General features: G+C 40.8%; 1 protein-coding gene across 1 annotated transcript in view; it reads left to right on the forward strand.

The window, feature by feature from the left end:
• KIT (KIT proto-oncogene, receptor tyrosine kinase) overlaps positions 1-16,541 on the forward strand; it is a 53,235-nt gene extending 36,694 nt beyond the window's left edge. The window contains exons 9-21 of the mRNA XM_072334777.1: positions 945-1,138; positions 2,157-2,263; positions 2,356-2,482; positions 2,742-2,846; positions 2,932-3,042; positions 4,707-4,857; positions 6,567-6,655; positions 6,998-7,125; positions 9,979-10,101; positions 12,186-12,297; positions 12,404-12,503; positions 13,129-13,234; positions 14,302-16,541. Coding sequence (XP_072190878.1) covers positions 945-1,138; positions 2,157-2,263; positions 2,356-2,482; positions 2,742-2,846; positions 2,932-3,042; positions 4,707-4,857; positions 6,567-6,655; positions 6,998-7,125; positions 9,979-10,101; positions 12,186-12,297; positions 12,404-12,503; positions 13,129-13,234; positions 14,302-14,427 — 1,579 coding nt within the window. The 3' untranslated portion in view covers positions 14,428-16,541. The remainder of the gene's footprint in view (positions 1-944; positions 1,139-2,156; positions 2,264-2,355; positions 2,483-2,741; positions 2,847-2,931; positions 3,043-4,706; positions 4,858-6,566; positions 6,656-6,997; positions 7,126-9,978; positions 10,102-12,185; positions 12,298-12,403; positions 12,504-13,128; positions 13,235-14,301) is intronic.
• The last annotated feature ends 1,167 nt before the right edge of the window (positions 16,542-17,708 follow it).

The following is a 17,708-nucleotide window of genomic DNA, read 5'->3' on the forward strand; positions in this document are numbered from 1 at the left end:
GTACATTTCAATACTCCCCTTGGCACCAAGGGAGAATAATAAACATTTTCTGCTGTGGAAAAGTTTAATCCAAGCTTTCTCTGTGCTGCAGGATAGCTAATGTTTATATCAGTTTGGCCCCAAATGACACACATTCTCTATCCAATTTCACAGAATGACAGTCACAGAATCACTTGTGAATACAGCTGTTATCTTTTGTCTTATTGTGTAATGATACAATTTTTCAAGACATAAAGTAATTAGATTTCTATTCACGTGAAGCGTCTGACAAGTAAACAAGTCTCAAGTTATTATGATGTGTAAAACCTGATGCCTAGTTATCACATTTCCTAAAGGCTTGCAGAGTTCCACTGTGAAGTGAGCGTCTGTGAAGCACATTTTCAGATTTTTGTTGGCTTGCACTGTGGTTGCAAATCTTATACTAGCGAGTCATAGATCTCTCACCTGCATCATTTCACTGGAACAGGTTGCCCAATGAGGTTGTGGTTGCCCATTTGCTAAAAGCATTCAAGGCCAGGCTGCATGTGGCTTTGAGCAACCTGATCTAGTGTGAGGTGTCCCTGCCTACAGCAGGTGGTTTAGAATGAGGTGATCTTAAAGGTCCCTTCCAACCCAAAGCATTCTATGATTCCGTGATCTAATGGTTACAAAACCCATGGTGGACTTAAGCGCCATATATCCCTAGCCAACAGCATGTGCAGAACTCAGGGTGTCCATACAGCTTGTTCTGTCAATTTGAACCACTACATGGAAGCATGGAAGATAAGAAGGCACTGTGAGTGGGATAAGTTTCCAGGATAAGATCTTCAGCTGAGTCTCATTGTGAAGCCGTGTTGTTTGAGTTCCTGGTGGTTTGCCTTTGACTGCCTGCCTTCCCAGCAGCACCTGCCATTCATTTTTGGGAGCAGTCTTCAGCAGGTAACTGACAGCTTTGTTCTTCTCAGGTGTTTTGACTCACCAACGATATCCCCCATGGACGTGAAAGTCAGTTACACAAATTCGTCTGTGCCATCCTTTGAGCGGATCCTAGTCGAGAGCACTGTTAATGCCAGCATGTTCAGGAGCACTGGGACCATCTGCTGTGAGGCATCCAGCAATGGTGACAAGAGCTCTGCTTTCTTCAACTTTGCTATTAAAGGTAATCTCTGGAGTGAATGCCGGTGCTGCCCGGCTCTTGCTGTCTTAAAGGAATTCATCTTTTAAGTGTGTTGCCTTTGCCACAGTAAACTTTATTTCGCAATAAAATTTCTGTGTCAGAATGTATGATAATATATTACAGTACAAGTTCTGCCTGTCAAAGCTTTCTCTTCTTAGTTAATATCTGCGGTAATATCTTCAGAACTTCTGCCTGTGCAGTGTCTAGACCAGGGACACACCACCTGCAGCATGGCACTGGTTTGCCTTCTCTCTATCATTTTTTCTTCTCCTGTCTTTGTTTTGACTGTCTAGGTCCTAAAATCTAGGTCATGATCTCTTTCAAGATAAGTCTGCATTTTTGTCTGTCTTCTACTACATCTCAGGAAAGTGTGGTCTCAGTATTGACTGGAGTGTAAGGGCTCTGCTTTTGTGAAAGGAGTAACATGCTGAAAAAGTGCTTATGAGTTTTGTAGCAGTACTGGTGGGTTTGTAGGGGAAAAAAAAAGCCCTAGAACACAGATGAATCAAAATGTGTTTGTAAATCTCCTCTTGCTTTGGAAAAATCACATGTTCTACTGCTGCTTTTTTTCTCTACTACCCAGATATAACATACAAGTAAACTACAGTCAGGGTAGAACCATAGTCCTTTTCAACCCCATACAACTCTGCTTTCAAAGACTGGGTTGTAGAGATTGTTCTTGGGGGAGGAAATTAGGATCTAGGAAAAGTCCCCTGACTAAGCTTCCTTCTTTGACTGTAAGCACATACTAGCTGATCTCAGTGTCATACCTAGAGCTGAGGCTCTAGTGAAGCAAAGGATGTGGATTCTGTGCCAGGGCTTTCCAACCATGTCCTAAAGATGGACTCAGATGGACTCAGAGCACTTCTGGAAAAGTGGAAACCTCAAACGATGTTACACAAGGAGGACTCGAGGAAAGCTTTTTCACTTGATTGTTTTTAGGGTATTTTTTCCTTTTCAGTATTTAGACAGGATTTTCTCTGTTTTTTTTTTTTTCTAGAGCAAATCCGTACCCACACCCTTTTCACACCTTTACTAATCGCATTCGGGGTCGCCGCTGGATTGATGTGCATCATAGTCATGATCCTGGTGTACATATATTTGCAGGTAAAATTAACAGCTCTTCAAGTCAAGTTAGGAAAGACTGGGAACCACCTGGGAGAGCATCAGTAGTGACAGCTGTTCTCTTTCCTTCCCAGAAACCCAAATACGAAGTCCAGTGGAAAGTTGTTGAAGAAATAAATGGAAACAACTATGTTTACATAGACCCAACGCAACTTCCTTATGATCACAAATGGGAGTTTCCTAGAAACCGGTTGAGTTTTGGTTAGTTTATATTGATTTAACTTCATCTGTGGGGTGAAACCTGCAGGTCTCATATGAGACCTTGGTCAAACATAGCAGGGTTTTCTCAAAACGATGTTGTGCAGGAATGCAAATAGTGATAACTGCTCATACTTACCTTGGGACACAAAGCAAGCAGATCTATCTATGCTAGCTTCCCTAGTACCAGGAAACAAAACTCTAATCCCTTCCCCAAGAAGTGCTTTAATTTGCTACAGAGTGTATTGTTTTACTTTATTAGGTAAAACTCTTGGTGCTGGAGCTTTTGGAAAGGTTGTTGAAGCCACTGCTTATGGCCTATTTAAATCTGATGCCGCTATGACAGTAGCAGTGAAAATGTTGAAACGTAAGTGGCTGTCATCTGCTGCCCAGTTTTTTCTATCTTCCTTCTGGTAGGTGCTATTTACTGAGCATTGCGTTTTGCCTTGCAGCAAGCGCCCATTTAACTGAAAGAGAAGCCTTGATGTCAGAGCTAAAAGTTCTCAGTTACCTTGGTAACCACATTAATATCGTGAATCTACTTGGAGCTTGCACTATTGGAGGTATTGTATCAGCAGATTATTGATTATTTCTGCTCTTTTATTTTTATTGTTGGAAGGAATAACCTTGCAAAGGAGAATCCATTGCTGCTAAGTATAAAAACCTTAAATACGTGTCTTGCCCAGGCAGGTTGCAGATCATCACAACTGTCATCTGTGAATTACTCAGTCTTGGTTTAAGGCTCATCCTAAAAACAATGATGAGACCGCTGTAGCTGCAGCTGAAAATGAAGGCTGTTGTTATTCTCCTTGCGAGCCATTGTGTGGTTGTTGTTTTTTATTGAGAGACTACAAAACTTAAGGTATTTTTTCTCCCCTGCTGTTTCTCACATATGAGAAGAGCTGTGAACTTGCTGGTATCCAGGGTGTGCAGTCAGCAGCCCTGCTGTAAGCAGTGTTCCAGTCTATGTGGATGGCAGGTCTATCTGTTCAGGTACTACCAGAGTCACAAAGTCTGAAAAGTAGAAAGCTGAGAAAAAGAATTTCCCAAATAAACCCAAGTGTTTTGTATTTAATATTAACATCAAAAATAAATATAAAAATAAGAAACTTTTAAAAGTTTATTTTCATATACAATAAAAGGTACCAAACAGCTGCAGTGTCTGATACAGAGTGATGCTGTCCTGTATTTTTAGCTTAGGTGCTTTCAAGTTGGTGTTGTTTCTTACACAGGTATTTGCCCTTAAAGTTTTTTTCTTCATTTTTCAAAGAAAATGAGCTTGTAAGAATTCGTAGCTTTAAACAGAAGTGAAATGTTTCTTACTTTCACTTTTAATGATTTAAAAATAGGCTAAAGCACTTTCAAGTATTCGACAAGCAGAGCCGCTGGCCCGAGTGCACATCTCTGACAGCTGAAGGAATGCGGGTTTGGGAGCAAATCCTGCCACAAAAGCTGTATTCTCTATTACAAAAGCTGTAATTATTAACTGCAGAAAAATGGAAATAAACTGTTGACGTTAAGAAATGGTGGTGCGGAATAACCTTACAGATGAAATAACACGCAGCATGATTACACATTCAAGGGCCATAGCTGCAGTCATTCACTCAGAAAACATATATTTGATCTATAAACATCCGTGCTGGAGATGACTTGATTCTCTTTTCCGATTTCATTTTAATATTCTAAGACCTTGTGCAGTGTAGTTTTCTGTCTCAGCGGGCTGTTCTATTTGAATGATTTTTCCTATTATACTAAGGAATATAACACTCTACATCATTTCCAAAACATTACCGAAGGAGTGTGAAGCTCTACTGTAAACAGAAGTGAATCAAAAGGATTAATGTTTGAAGCCTGAATTACTCGAACGTTTGGAACAAATAACTTCCTTCAGGAAGTGAGCAAAATCAAACAGATGTGTCTGGCCAGAAACATTATCACAAGAAGAAGGAGAAAAAGACTTATTTGTTTAATTTTTTGTATAATGCAATACTATTGGGGAGGGTGGAAGTTAATTGGGAGTGACACAGCTTTTGCTGGACAATAGCTACTTGCCTGTGAAAGAGAAGAGGCTGGGTTGCTTGTCGTAACTTTTCATGTCTAGTCAGTGTAAGGCACTGTGATTGTTAACAGACCAGTCTGTGTGCTTTGCTGAATGGTATCTTTATGTAAGGTTTTCTGCTTTGGAAATAATGCCCACCTGCTTTCTCAACCTCGTGTACATCTACAGGGCCCACGCTGGTCATTACAGAATATTGCTGCTATGGCGATCTCTTAAATTTTCTGAGGCGGAAGCGAGATTCGTTCATTTGTCCAAAGCATGAAGAGCACACCGAAGCAGCTGTTTATGAGAACCTTTTGCACCAGGCAGAACCCACGGCGTAAGTGTGACCTGCTGAAGCATGCGTGTGTTCAGGAGATTGAGAAGGAGGGGATGCTGAGGTTCATTAGGAAGGAGGAATTGGGAGGACCCTTTCATGCATCAGGCTTTGAAGGTTCTTTGCTGTGTAAGGAAACAATTTAGTTGAAGAGGCGATTTGTACAGTGGGTGGCTTATTCTAACAGAGCTCAATTCATTGTATACACTCTGTGTTTTACTTCTTTGTCAAATTTCCTGTAGTTATTTCATGCAGCTCCTTGGCTCTGATCTTCATATCTGTTTGTGTTTATCATTACTGTTAAACATTGGCAGTGCTCATTTAGCAGCTTGAATAACAATCCCCCCAGTGTTGTGGTGTTAGTATACTGGGTTCTTGCAAGTTCCTGCCTTCAGAAATGACTTTCTACAACCAAAACAGTGTCTTCCAGTGTTAAAAGCAAGCTGCCACTGCTAGCCCATTAGATTGTGTAGTGCCCTAGCCCATGTCACTGTTCAGAGAGTGCTCTTGTGCTTCTGTTTTTCAGTTACTTTATCTGTATATTTGTAGCTCTTCTGTTTTAGATACAGTTCTTTCTGAATACATTTCCAAGCAGAGTTCCTGCTAACTCCTTCTTTTGCAAAGTGAGTGATATGTAATTTACCAACCTGGGGGCTGTGACAGTACCTACCCATTTTTATTTCCAGTCCGTTCACTGCCCTAGTGGGCCCATCACTCTTGATTGGCAGGCACAAAAGAGCCAGGAAGCCTCTCAGGAGATGTTAAAATCCTTTCTTACAACTAGGCCTAATGCTGGTGAAGCTTTTTGTGATACCATGAACACACACATCTGAGTTGCTACAGGATATGTGTACTCAGTGCAGGAATCTTGCTGCTTGAGCATGTTTTGTAAACTGAGGTATTAACTAGAAGGTATTGTCCAAATTCTTTTGTTAGTATTTACTGCAACATTGCAGCTGCTGAATGCTTCAGATTTGTCTGTGGTTTAGTGGTGGCTAAAGCTGTTAGTGATCTCATTGCTACTTTCCATGTTAGCTATGTGGATGCATTTATTGTTCATAAACTTGAGGATCAAGAAGGACTATGTGTATGAGTTCTAATGGCAATGAAGTGAACTATGCTGATATGCATCCACCATTCCCAAAGGGTCGTACCTATGTATGTATAAACTGTATGGCATGAAAGTATGTATGTTTGAATTATATATAACAATAAGAAGACCTAAAAAAAAATTAGCAGATAACTGTCTCAGGACTCATCTGATTTCTGAAATGCATGTATCTCCTCTGGGACTCAGGAAGATCCAAACTAAGTATTTTTTACCATTCATCTTCTGCATTTCAATTACCACCTCATTTGCTGAAACATGCTGATAGAAGCCAGCCTAAGCAGAAGAAGGAAGCATTAACAGGTCCTGTGTAACATCTGGTCATACATTTATAGACTGAAGGCTATATGAACAGTGTAGATACAAAAGATTTTGTTTGCTTTTCTGAGCCAAACTCCTAACTTTGAGGTGTTCTGTTAACTGTACTGATAAACCTCTCTCTCTGTACAAGCCTTTTCTCATCTTTGTTACATGCCATGTTTCTCCAATCATTTGTAAAAAGCATTATATTCAGAAGGTTGGTGCAACATCAGCTTTTTGTTCGGATGGCTTTTGAGATCTTTTTCTCCTAAATCGTGTTTCGTTTCATCTGCTGCCTCTGCAGGGATGCTGTCAATGAGTACATGGACATGAAACCAGGAGTGTCGTATGCAGTTCCCCCAAAAGCTGATAAAAAAAGGCCAGTGAAATCTGGTGAGTACAGTGATGAGAAATTGTTTTCTTCTATGAGTGTAGAGAGGAAGGCTTTATGGATATTTTCACATGAAGCTTTACTATAGTAGATGGGGAGAATTAAAACTCATGAAGTGGTATGAGAAGGCGTAAAAAAGAACAGTATGGTAAATTACAGCGTAATCTATTTTTCCACACTTAAATGGAGTGTAAGGATTATATTTTGCTTTTTGGCAATGGGCTATTTATGTGGCTCTAGTCTGGCACTTTCTCAAATGGCTGATGTGTTTAATGTAAGATAAATCTGTTCCTAAATGATGGTACCTGGCCCACTCAAACGCTGTTGGTGTTTATATTGCATAGGATCCTATACCGATCAGGATGTCACCCTTTCCATGTTGGAAGATGATGAACTTGCTCTAGATGTTGAAGATCTATTAAGCTTCTCTTACCAGGTGGCAAAGGGCATGAGCTTCCTTGCCTCTAAAAACGTAAGTTCATTTTTTATGTTAGGAGGTAGCAGACAAAACCTTCTGATCCTGGGTGGTGTCTCCTGGGGGACTTGATCTTCAGCCCTTCGCTTTGTGGAGCACACAGATAGTTTCATAAGAACTCCTGATGGCTTTGCAGACACGGAAGCCCATGGGAAGCTTGAGGAGCTACTTTTTTTCACGCTTCTCTGCTGTATAGCAATTGGATGGAATGTGTGGCAGAACCAGAAAAACCTAACATGTGGACATCTTCAAAAACAAGGAAATCTTAAGGCTGTTAAGATTTATTCTCTGCACTGCCGGAGAGTCTACAAACTAAAAAACAGTGAAAAGACAGCTGAAAAGCTATCTGTTTGCTTAAAAGCGCCTTGAGTATCTGTACAGTTTTAAACAAAGCTGCACTTGTTACTTCTCACGCTGCCTTAAACAGGGGAGTTATCACACCATGTGCTGGTTGTTTTTAGCATTATGGCTTAATGTACGTGGTACATCTTATTTTTAATTTTCTGAAAAGAGAATCAGCCTACAGACCCACATGTGATCTTTGGCTACAGGGAGTGTAGCAGACGCTTTCTGAGTTCTTAGGAGAAGTAATGCCTAACAGAAAGGGTCTGGTAAAGAACACAAGTCTTAAATGATTAATGAGTATGATCATCCTATAGTATTTCCTACATTTTACTTACAAAATATTACTAACCGTGTAAACATTGTGACAGGATTTTACAGGTGCATCTTCAATAACGTGCACAAAACCCAACACTTGAGCAATTTAAGGTAATCCTGTGGTCCTGCATTGATACTGGGAAATGTGGCTCTCATGCTGATCCACAGCAAGCCTACACTAAAAACTGCACTTCATTTTTTCCCCCACTGTTTCTTTCTTCAAACCCTTTACAGTTGCTGTTGTTGTTGTTGTTGTTTTCAGTCTATTGCCAGCTCCAGAACAGTCCCAGTAGACAGATTTTAATGGTCTTTACCAGACTGCTGCATCCTGCACTTTTCAGGGCATCCAGTGCTTAGCGCATGTTTTCTTTATTTCATCTTATTTTCCTACAGAATAGCCCCAGGAGTCACTATGCCTCATTCCCAGGGATGGTTTTTGTTATATTTTTTTCCACCAATACAAAGAGGCACTGTAGTACTCAGTAACAGAGGCAGTAATGAATATAACACCACAGCCCCAAGATCTTGGGAAGTAACATACAGTATTTGTTTGCTGGTGCAGAGTTACTGTCTTCATTGCAGCATTGTTACACTTGGTCTTCTTTGGGTATTGTTGGCTAGGCTGGATGGGGTCATGGGGATGCCTGATATGGTGGGTGGCAACTCTGCTCACAGAAAGGGATTGGAACTGCATGGTCTTCAAGGTCCCTTCGAACCCAAATCATTCTGTTCATGTGCAAACTAGCTACGGAGCTAGAGTGGCTGGGCTGATGGATAAAATGCTTCACATGCTGAGGGCCTTGTGCCCTCAGGGATGGTGGTCCTCAAAGCCCAGCATCACGGAGTGCACCCAGCTTTCTTCTACAACTCGATTGTATGTCCAGGCTCAGATGCATAAAAGTGTCTCTGTGAGGGAGTAGGGATTGGAGTCTGTCCTGGGGTTATAAGCATTTTATTGACCACACGATGCCTTGATCACAAGACCACCTCCAATGGACAAAGCCTTTATTCAGTGCCAGTCGCACTGCTTTGGGAAGAGTAAGGCAGAGAAACTGGACATTGGCTATTCCTGCACTTTACTGCTTCAGTGCAGTTGCTCTCTCTCGGCTTTACATATGCAAAGCGGAGATACTGGAGGGGGATGTGGATGAGAATCCCTTAGGACAGTAATTGTCCCTAAAATCAGTTTCTTGTGTAAGCATACCACGGGGACAGAGATCGTGTGATCTGCAGCTACTGTTTTTTGAGTATGATTTTCTTAACTTTCCAGATATTTATATACATATACATATACATATACATATACATATACATATACATATACATATACATGTATATATATTTGGTAGAGAATTCCAAAGTTTTATACTTCAAGGAAAAAAAAAAAAAAAAAAGCAGATAAAAATGGAACTATCTTCAGCTATTTCTTAGACAGCTGTGCCTGCAGATTGTGTACTGTCAGCACAGCAGGAGCTTAGCACTGTCCTTTCTAGATGGAAAAAGAGATTATTTCATTAGAGAAACACCTCAGTTCTCTAGCAAATACAGATGGGCTCTGGCTACATGCAAAGAAAACATGACTGGTGGAAAACTCTCCTGGAGCTGCAGCTACAAACACACACACACACACACACACACACACAAATGAGTGCTGGAACATAACCTAGCAAGGTCATTGAATGTGTGGCTGTTCCTAGAAAGATTCTGACATGAAGATTGCCACCATTTTCAAATATTTAGGCCTACTTCTAAAACCCCCCTTGGTAACTTAATGCCTTTCCAAAGGAATACGTTTGAAGTGGGATTCAGTTTTCTAACTTGTCTACCTTGAAATTGTTACTGTAATTTTCTCATTTTCAACTTTTCAGTGCTTTCCCCTCTGTCAGAATGGCTTCTTTACAAAGGATTATTTCAGAGACAAACCACATTCTCTCCTTACTCTTCCTGTATTAGGAAACAGGCCAATAACTTCTTGATAAAAAGCTGGAGAAAAATAAGTCTGTCCCTGGCATGGTACACATGTGTTAAAATTTAGAGGCAAATGTGAATTGCACATTGCTTCATTATGACTTTCAGCATGCCACAAAATGCATTATGTAGTAAGTTTATGTTAAGAAAGCACGTAACCGAGCAACAGGCTGTCATGAATATTAAGAAATAACTTTGTTTGTTTGTCTTTTTGTTATTTAGTGCATTCATAGGGATCTGGCAGCAAGAAATATTCTTCTCACTCATGGTCGAATAACAAAAATCTGTGACTTTGGCCTGGCAAGAGATATAAGGAATGACTCAAATTACGTGGTTAAAGGCAATGTAAGTACGTGGTACTTTATCCTCTGGGTTTATGTTAGGGGCATTCCTGTTGACTTGACTTGCAGAGAATCTCTTCCTTACACAGAGATCTAGATTTCCCAGTTCTGCTGTAGATTTATTCTGGTCAGGAGTGTGAAAAGGGGCAATAGCTGATGGAGATTTGTGTATTAATACATACATGTCATTACCATGGATAAAACAACTGAATCCATGTCATGAGAGAGGAGACATTTCTGTTGCATCAGTAAAAATACACCATCTTCCTGTTACATGCAAACATGTAAGTTAAAGCTCTGTTAGAAACTTCAGGCCTTACCATTGTGATATTCTGATAGGCCAGTCCTAAAAATAATGATTTTATGACTCTTGCTGTATTTGTACATTACTGAAATATCAAAATAATCAGGGTTTGCATCCTGATTTTTGCTAAAAAACCCAACTCAGAAACTGGATTAGAAAGTCTGAATTTACTGATTAGAGCACAGTGGGAGGCAAAATTTCATACATAGATCTTAACCTCATGTAGGTAAAAAATACAGCTTTAATTTGCAGCTATAGGTCAAGCCCTTTAACAGAGCTGGAACAAGACAACACCTGAAAGATGTATAAAACCTCCTATCCAGATGAGTACCCATTATGTTAATACCTGCCAGCCTTCTGCAGAAATACAAAGATACACTGAAGTGATGCAGATTGCACCGGCAGAATTTGAAGTTCCCTTTTAAGTCCTACAATTGCTACAAAAGAAAATCTAGTCTGTCAGAGACTGAAACTGGAGAAGTGTGCTATGAAGTACAGGACATTTGCATCTCAAACTGATTTTTGGTACCTGGATGAATGTTTTAAATCTGTGTCAGATACATGCAGCTATCCACTGTCTTCAAGGTACCCATGTTTTTCGCTTGAATCTTTTTTTCCTGTCCCATCTGGCTCCATCAACTGCTAGGGACATGACACATATCCAGCCAGGCTTTTCAGCACAATGATGAAGAGAATAAGTCCCACCCCTGAGTATTTTTTGCTCAGTTAGCCTCCCAGTTACTGGCACCTCAGGTGTCTCAAGTATCTCTGCTGTTCTGTTCTCAGCCTGCAGTCCTCTGATGTCCTGGGTACCTACAGCGTCCTTGTTGTAGGCTGCAGGAGAGAGGGCTGTGTTTATTTCATTCAAAAACAATGTTCATACCAGCCGCTGGTTGCCTGAAGGTTGAGGTTAGAGAACAACAGGAGCCCAAAGAATTCAGGAGTGGCTGTCCTGGCAAAATATGGAGTGGCATTTAGTGAAAGAAAGCTGCTTTTGGGCTCAGGGTCAGACCAAGGGCTGCTTGATCAGCCAAGGCTGCTCAGAGTGGGAGGTACAGACCAGCAGCTTAGGAGGGAAGTGAGCAGTAAGTAATTAAGTTTTACGCGTCTGGGCTACACTTTAAGTTTTCTGAGTCATCTGACAACAGGATTTTACTTAGCTTGCAAGGGTCAGAGGAGGATAGGCTGCATCTGCCCTGCAGAGGAAGCAGTGGCTGTGGGAGGCGGCTGGGTGCAGCTGGCTGGATCTTAACACAGAGGATGGCAGTTGGGGCAGGGCAAATCTTAAGGGTAGGAGCCTGGCTGGCTCCCACAGGCAAAACAGAGTGGAAAGGCAATTTTTGTCTGTTCCCACACAAACATGTAAAAAATGTCAGTATATATTTCATGCGAATTTTTGGTGAGAAGATAAAGCAGATGTCTTAACTGAAGCTTTGAAGCATCCTGGGGATGGTAGCCAGTCCACAGAAGACTTGTGTGTTTGCCTAAGGAACCACGCCATATTCATGTAGATTATTTTGGTCTCTCTTCCTGCCATCCCTTGTAAATCAGAGGGATTCACACAGTATACAAAAAATCAGAATACAAGGAACTGTGCAAGTGTGGTGAACCTGTAGAGAGGTGAATCTGTAACAGTGCAGCATGTGGAGACTCTGAAATGCAGGGATTTCCGTGTTTAGTTTGATCCTTCTTTTGATTTAGCATGTATTGAAAGTACATAATAGGTTTAAAAGGTTGATTCTGTGTTGCCCATTGTCTTAATTTAATCCCTTTTCCCTGCACAGGCTCGTCTCCCTGTGAAGTGGATGGCACCTGAAAGTATTTTCAACTGCGTTTACACCTTTGAGAGTGATGTCTGGTCTTACGGAATATTGCTTTGGGAACTCTTCTCTTTAGGTAAGTTCCATCAAAATCTGAACTTTGGTGGGGGGGGGGAAGGTTGTTTCACCTTGGATTTACTAGATCTGCAGCAAAACACACATCTCACCTGTTCTCTCAACAGGAAGCAGCCCTTACCCAGGGATGCCCGTGGACTCCAAGTTCTATAAAATGATCAAGGAGGGATATCGGATGTTCAGCCCCGAGTGCTCACCACCTGAAATGTAAGTGAGCAAACCCTGCTCACCAGACATAAGCAAAGATGCAAATGAAGGAAAGCTTATGCATTCAATTGAAGACTTTCTGTATTCACCCACTGTCTTTTGAAAACTCTTTGAGTCTTAAATAACAAATCTAACTCGTGTAGTAAATGCCGCTGTAGTTAAAAGCAGTGTAACACACTTGTGCCTCATAGAATCTGATCACTTTGTCGTGGTATGTGCGTCGTGTAAATAAATTATTGACAGATCGGAGCACGTATTACACATATTTAATTCTGATTAAGCAGTCAGTGAGATGTATCATGAGGCTGTATGTTTGTGCTCTGCTTCCCGATGGCAAGGGGACTGGCTCCTTATCTTCCTCATGATCTGTCTCCACTTCTCCATGTTGGAAATGGCTCGGCACTTAGCAAGCTGTCAAAGAAAACTGTCCAGATGCTCTCATTAGCACCGAGGCCTTTGTTGTTACTTCACGGCTGTTAGCAGCACTATTCTTTTCTTAAAACTCATTTAAGGAAGCTAAACTGTGCAAGTGGGTCACGTTTTTTTCTGTCAAATAGTAATGCAGGTGGGATAAAAGCTCTCAGGCTGTCTTTCTCGGCAGTACTTAACTGCAGTATCTTCGCAGGTATGATATAATGAAGAGTTGCTGGGATGCCGATCCCTTGCAGAGACCCACATTCAAACAGATCGTGCAGCTGATAGAACAGCAGCTTTCGGATAATGCCCCCCGGGTAAGTTTGGGCTCCATATAGGTCAGCAGTTCTTTGGAATTAAAGCTGTTTCACCTGAAATGTTAGACCAGAGCTGGGAGGAGCAAGGATCCTCCATTAATTTTCCAGTATCCATTATCATTTATGCATCCTTGGACGGTAAATGTAGGTGATAGGAGGGACCAGCTAGACGAGGCTCTTTGCATGGTTGGTGTTTCTCACTTACTTGACAAGAGTTTTGATGTTACACAACGCAGTGGTACTGCCTAGCATCATCTGAACTATGAAAAAGAAATGTATTAGTCTGAGAAGAATCTCAGACATTTAGTATACGTAGCTTTAGTTAGAAAAGCTTTCCTGGAGGAAGAGGTTGAGCTTTTGGTGTCCTCCTCCCTCTTGCTACATACTTCATCAAGCTGTATTTATTTAACCTTGGAGGAATGTTGTGATCAAGTGTATATTCACTGTTCTTTCCACCATTCTCTACTAAAAGCCTGTCCAGAGGGTAACTGGACAAAAGAGTTCAAAGAGAAAGCGGATCCATCAGACTTGGGTTTTTTCTCACAATAACACTGTGTGCAACTGAGTTTTATAAAAGCAAGTTTAAGATCCGGTTTAAAAATAAGGCTTCCTTTCACCTTCTAGATGTCGTGTTTGGGTAGAGTGCAAGGCTTCCTGACAATCTGAGAAAGAGGAAACTGAAAGCTGCTGGTGTTCGATTGCATCCTGTAGCGTATTTTTAGCAGGTGCAGGCATCATTAAAACAAAAATGAAGAGTGTGAAGTAAACATTAGAGAGGTTTCTGGGGGCATTTTAGGAATAATCGGAGGAGTATTTTTCAAGCTCAGTTTAAATTTAGTATGCAGTTGTAAGATGAAGTGTTTTTAGTAAACGGGAATGAGATTCTTGACTCTTAGAAGAGCTGTTGAGCCCACAACATGTTGAAGCAATGTGTTCAGGTTTGTCAAGAATCCCCTGAGTTGGGTGCCCTTCATGTCAGGTAGCACAGAGAGGGAGATGGCTCACTGAGGTGTGAAAGGATTGGGCCATCTGCCGGGTATTTTGACAGCAGTGTTTGCCTTCTGCAGGTGTATGCAAACTTTTCCACTCCACCTTCTAGTCAAGGCAATGCTGCAGATCATTCGGTGAGGATTAACTCAGTGGGTAGCAGCGCTTCATCTACTCAGCCCCTTCTGGTACGCGAAGATGTTTGAGTGGCATCTGGAAGAAGAGGAGCCCAGCTGTACTTGCTGTTTGTATTGTGTAGGGGGTGAGAGAGGGAGGACTTCTATTTCTTTTACTTTTACTCACTACTACCACTGTGTAGCTGAAATGTTGTTGTAATACTGTCCTTTACCACACACTGTTACACATAAACTTAATGTGCTGAGCACGGTTACAGGCATCATTGCAATGTTAACTGAAGCTGTATATATTTTGCTATATTGTGTGTATTTGCAGTAGAGAGCCAGATGTGGAGAAGAAGAAAAACAACAAAAAAATCCAAAAGAGACCCTGGGTCAGGGTGTTGAATGAGATGACTACAGATCAAACCAAATCTGCAGCGGTCCTCCTCTGGATCCATGCTTGGAAAGCGTGTAGTCATTTTCTAGTTAATTTTGTTTTGTTGAGTTTAAGAAATAAACCGATATAAAGCAAAGTGCTTTGCAAACCCCTTTCCATATCCAGCCACACCTGAGAGGCTTTCTGTGGCAGACACCGCAGGTTGGAGACCAGGAGGGACAGTGTGTCCCTGGGCAAGAAGTGGGCAGCCAAGGGATGGACATGGGCACCACAACAGAGAAGTTCTAGAGGTTCTGGGGCATGAAGCTGATCTGGAAGGGAAAGACCTCAGTCTTTATTTCCTACCTGGGTTTTCAGCAGTGCAGAGCAGTCAGCAGGTTTCTTTGGGTACCTGCACCGCATCCCAATGGCATTCCACCATGGAGCATACCCCACAGTCAGAACTGCAGGGATGAGATGTTTGGTTTGCTAAAAGCCATGTCCAAATGCATTCACCAAAAATAGGTGGGCCCTGCTGAGCTGGTCAAATGACAAGAGAAGTGTTGCTTATAGTAAATGGAGCATCAGAGGAGCAGAGGCCATTTAACGAGACATCTTATCTTGGCAGGAGCAGAAGCAAAAAATTCTGTCCTGAGGGCCCTTTGCTTATCTTGTGATATGCAGGTGAATATTTCCCACAGACTGGCTTGGATAATGCACTCAGGAAAGGGCTATTCCTCCCACAAGTCATTACATCTTTCTATCTATCTCTGTAGCGGTGCTGAGATCCGGAAGCAGAACTTAACCGTGGAGCATCGAATTTTTAAATGGAATAGAACAGTGAATACCTTCAGTCTTGTTTGGTGGCAAATAAGAGGCCGTGGGGTCGGTTTCTATTGGCCTGGGATTGTGCTTAAGTGTCTTATAACTCCTTTTCTTCCTGTTGGAAACACTGTTGGTTTTTTTATTTTTATTTTTATTTTTTTTAACCTTTGTTCTGTCACCATTAAATTAGTAAATGCCTCAAGAGAAGCATTTTGTTGAAACAGAGAGTACCAGTTAAGTACCTATTTATTTACATTGCACTTAAGCACTCTGTAACTTATATTTTACCAGGATTTTGGTTGAGTTTACATGCATTTTAAATGTGTAACTAACTGCCCAAAATGCAAGACAATTGTAAATACACACACTGGTAGTACATTTTAGGTAGTGTGGAATACCGCACTCTTTATATGCCTGTGCATTTGGTTTACTGTTACAGGAATTCATCTTTCAGAGTTAGTCAAGAAGTAACCATTTGCACTGAACTTACTTAGGCTGTTGCACCTTTCCAAAGTTAGCCAGTTGTTTGGAGGCACTCTTATGCATACTTGTTGTTGAGCGTTTTCAGTTTAATGCTATAAAAGCTCTTTCGTAGTGTGTTAGCTTTCAGAGCAACTGTAGACAAACTAGTTTTATAATCATAGATGTCTTGGTACTTTATGGACATTTAGCTGAACAAAAAGTTTGGGTTTTTTCTTTCTTAAAATTTATATTTTTATAATTTTTTTTTGGGGGGGGGGGGGTTGAAACTTATTTTGCAATGGCTTAGTGTTTGAATGGTTTTATGCATTGTTTTTGTAAATATGGAAATGTAGCAATAATGTCCTTTTGACTATTCTCAGTCCTTGAGTCTCAAAAATATTTTTATATATATATATATATATGCAAAAACTATATGTATAAATATGTAAGTGTTCAAAAGTTTATGAAACACTTATGGATATGTTGCTCAGTTGTAGAATTGCAGTTCAGAAGAGTTCAAATAAATCTGTAAATATGTATTCAGATGTTACCGATGTGTACTATGTTAAGATGGAGTATTTTCATGTAAGTCTTAATAAATTCTTGGGTTGAAGCAAAATATTGATGTCTGGCCACACAAAGGTCAGGTTGGGTATTCTAAAATATTTTTCAAATATGTGACAGAAAACCTTGATGGTTTTTCATTAGGAAAGTTCTTTACTTGTATAATATGGGTATGTGGTATATGGGACAATGGCCTGGATGCCTGGATCCAGCTTTATGCTGGAAAAATTTGCAACTAGAAGATAGATCCAGTAGACTGTCAATACAGTCTGTATGTCATGAATAATACTATTTAAAATGGAACAAAAACATCTTGAAAAATCTCACTTATTCAAGGTATGGTTGTAAGTTGGAGCCCCTTTGCACATGCTTCCTGCACACTTGGGCTGGACTGGCCATAGCAGTGCCTCAAGGAGAACACGCCGTTTAGTTAATTCATCTTTAATGAGTCAGTTCCATTGTATTGTGTTGTTTTCCCAGTGGTATGGGATGCAAATAATGACCTGCATTTTGTGATGCCTATCTTAGTGAAATAACAACTGGACAGATGTCCATTAAACTGAAAAAAATGAATGACAACTGCATTATATACCTAAAACTGTCTGGATTTGGAAGCCATAAGAAGAGAAAGTAGTGATTCCCTTGCTGGGCCAAGTACCACATTCCTAAGGGAATACCCTCTGCTTTTGTTACAGCAGTACTGAAATCTTTGACTCCAGACCTGGCCCTGTGCTGGTGTATGTTTTGCATCAGCATGGCTGGTGCATGATTTAATTTGAACCATTGTTTCTCCTGTCTTACCTGCTTCCATGTTCAAGCAAAGTAGATAGAATTCATACCGAGACATCCCCATTCATGAGTAGGTAGAAAGTATTTGTGAATTCTCTTTCAGCATCTTTTGAGGAGCTGTTTCATCTGTTCATTGGGTAAGCACATTATGACTTTCATTCTCCTGAAATGTTTTTCTGCAGCAACCTAGAACACAGCAGCTCTGCTTTTTGGGAAAAAAAAAAAAGTTCTATTTTCTTTTACGACAAGGCTTGCAATAATTACCACCTCAGTTCTTGTTCATGGTCACACAGACTATTTCCTGCTATATTATTTTCCTGTGCCAATTTTAAGTAATTGCTTACACAGAAAG

This window comes from Excalfactoria chinensis, chromosome 4, assembly GCF_039878825.1.
Source record: "Excalfactoria chinensis isolate bCotChi1 chromosome 4, bCotChi1.hap2, whole genome shotgun sequence".
Classification (NCBI taxonomy): Eukaryota; Metazoa; Chordata; class Aves; order Galliformes; family Phasianidae; genus Excalfactoria; species Excalfactoria chinensis.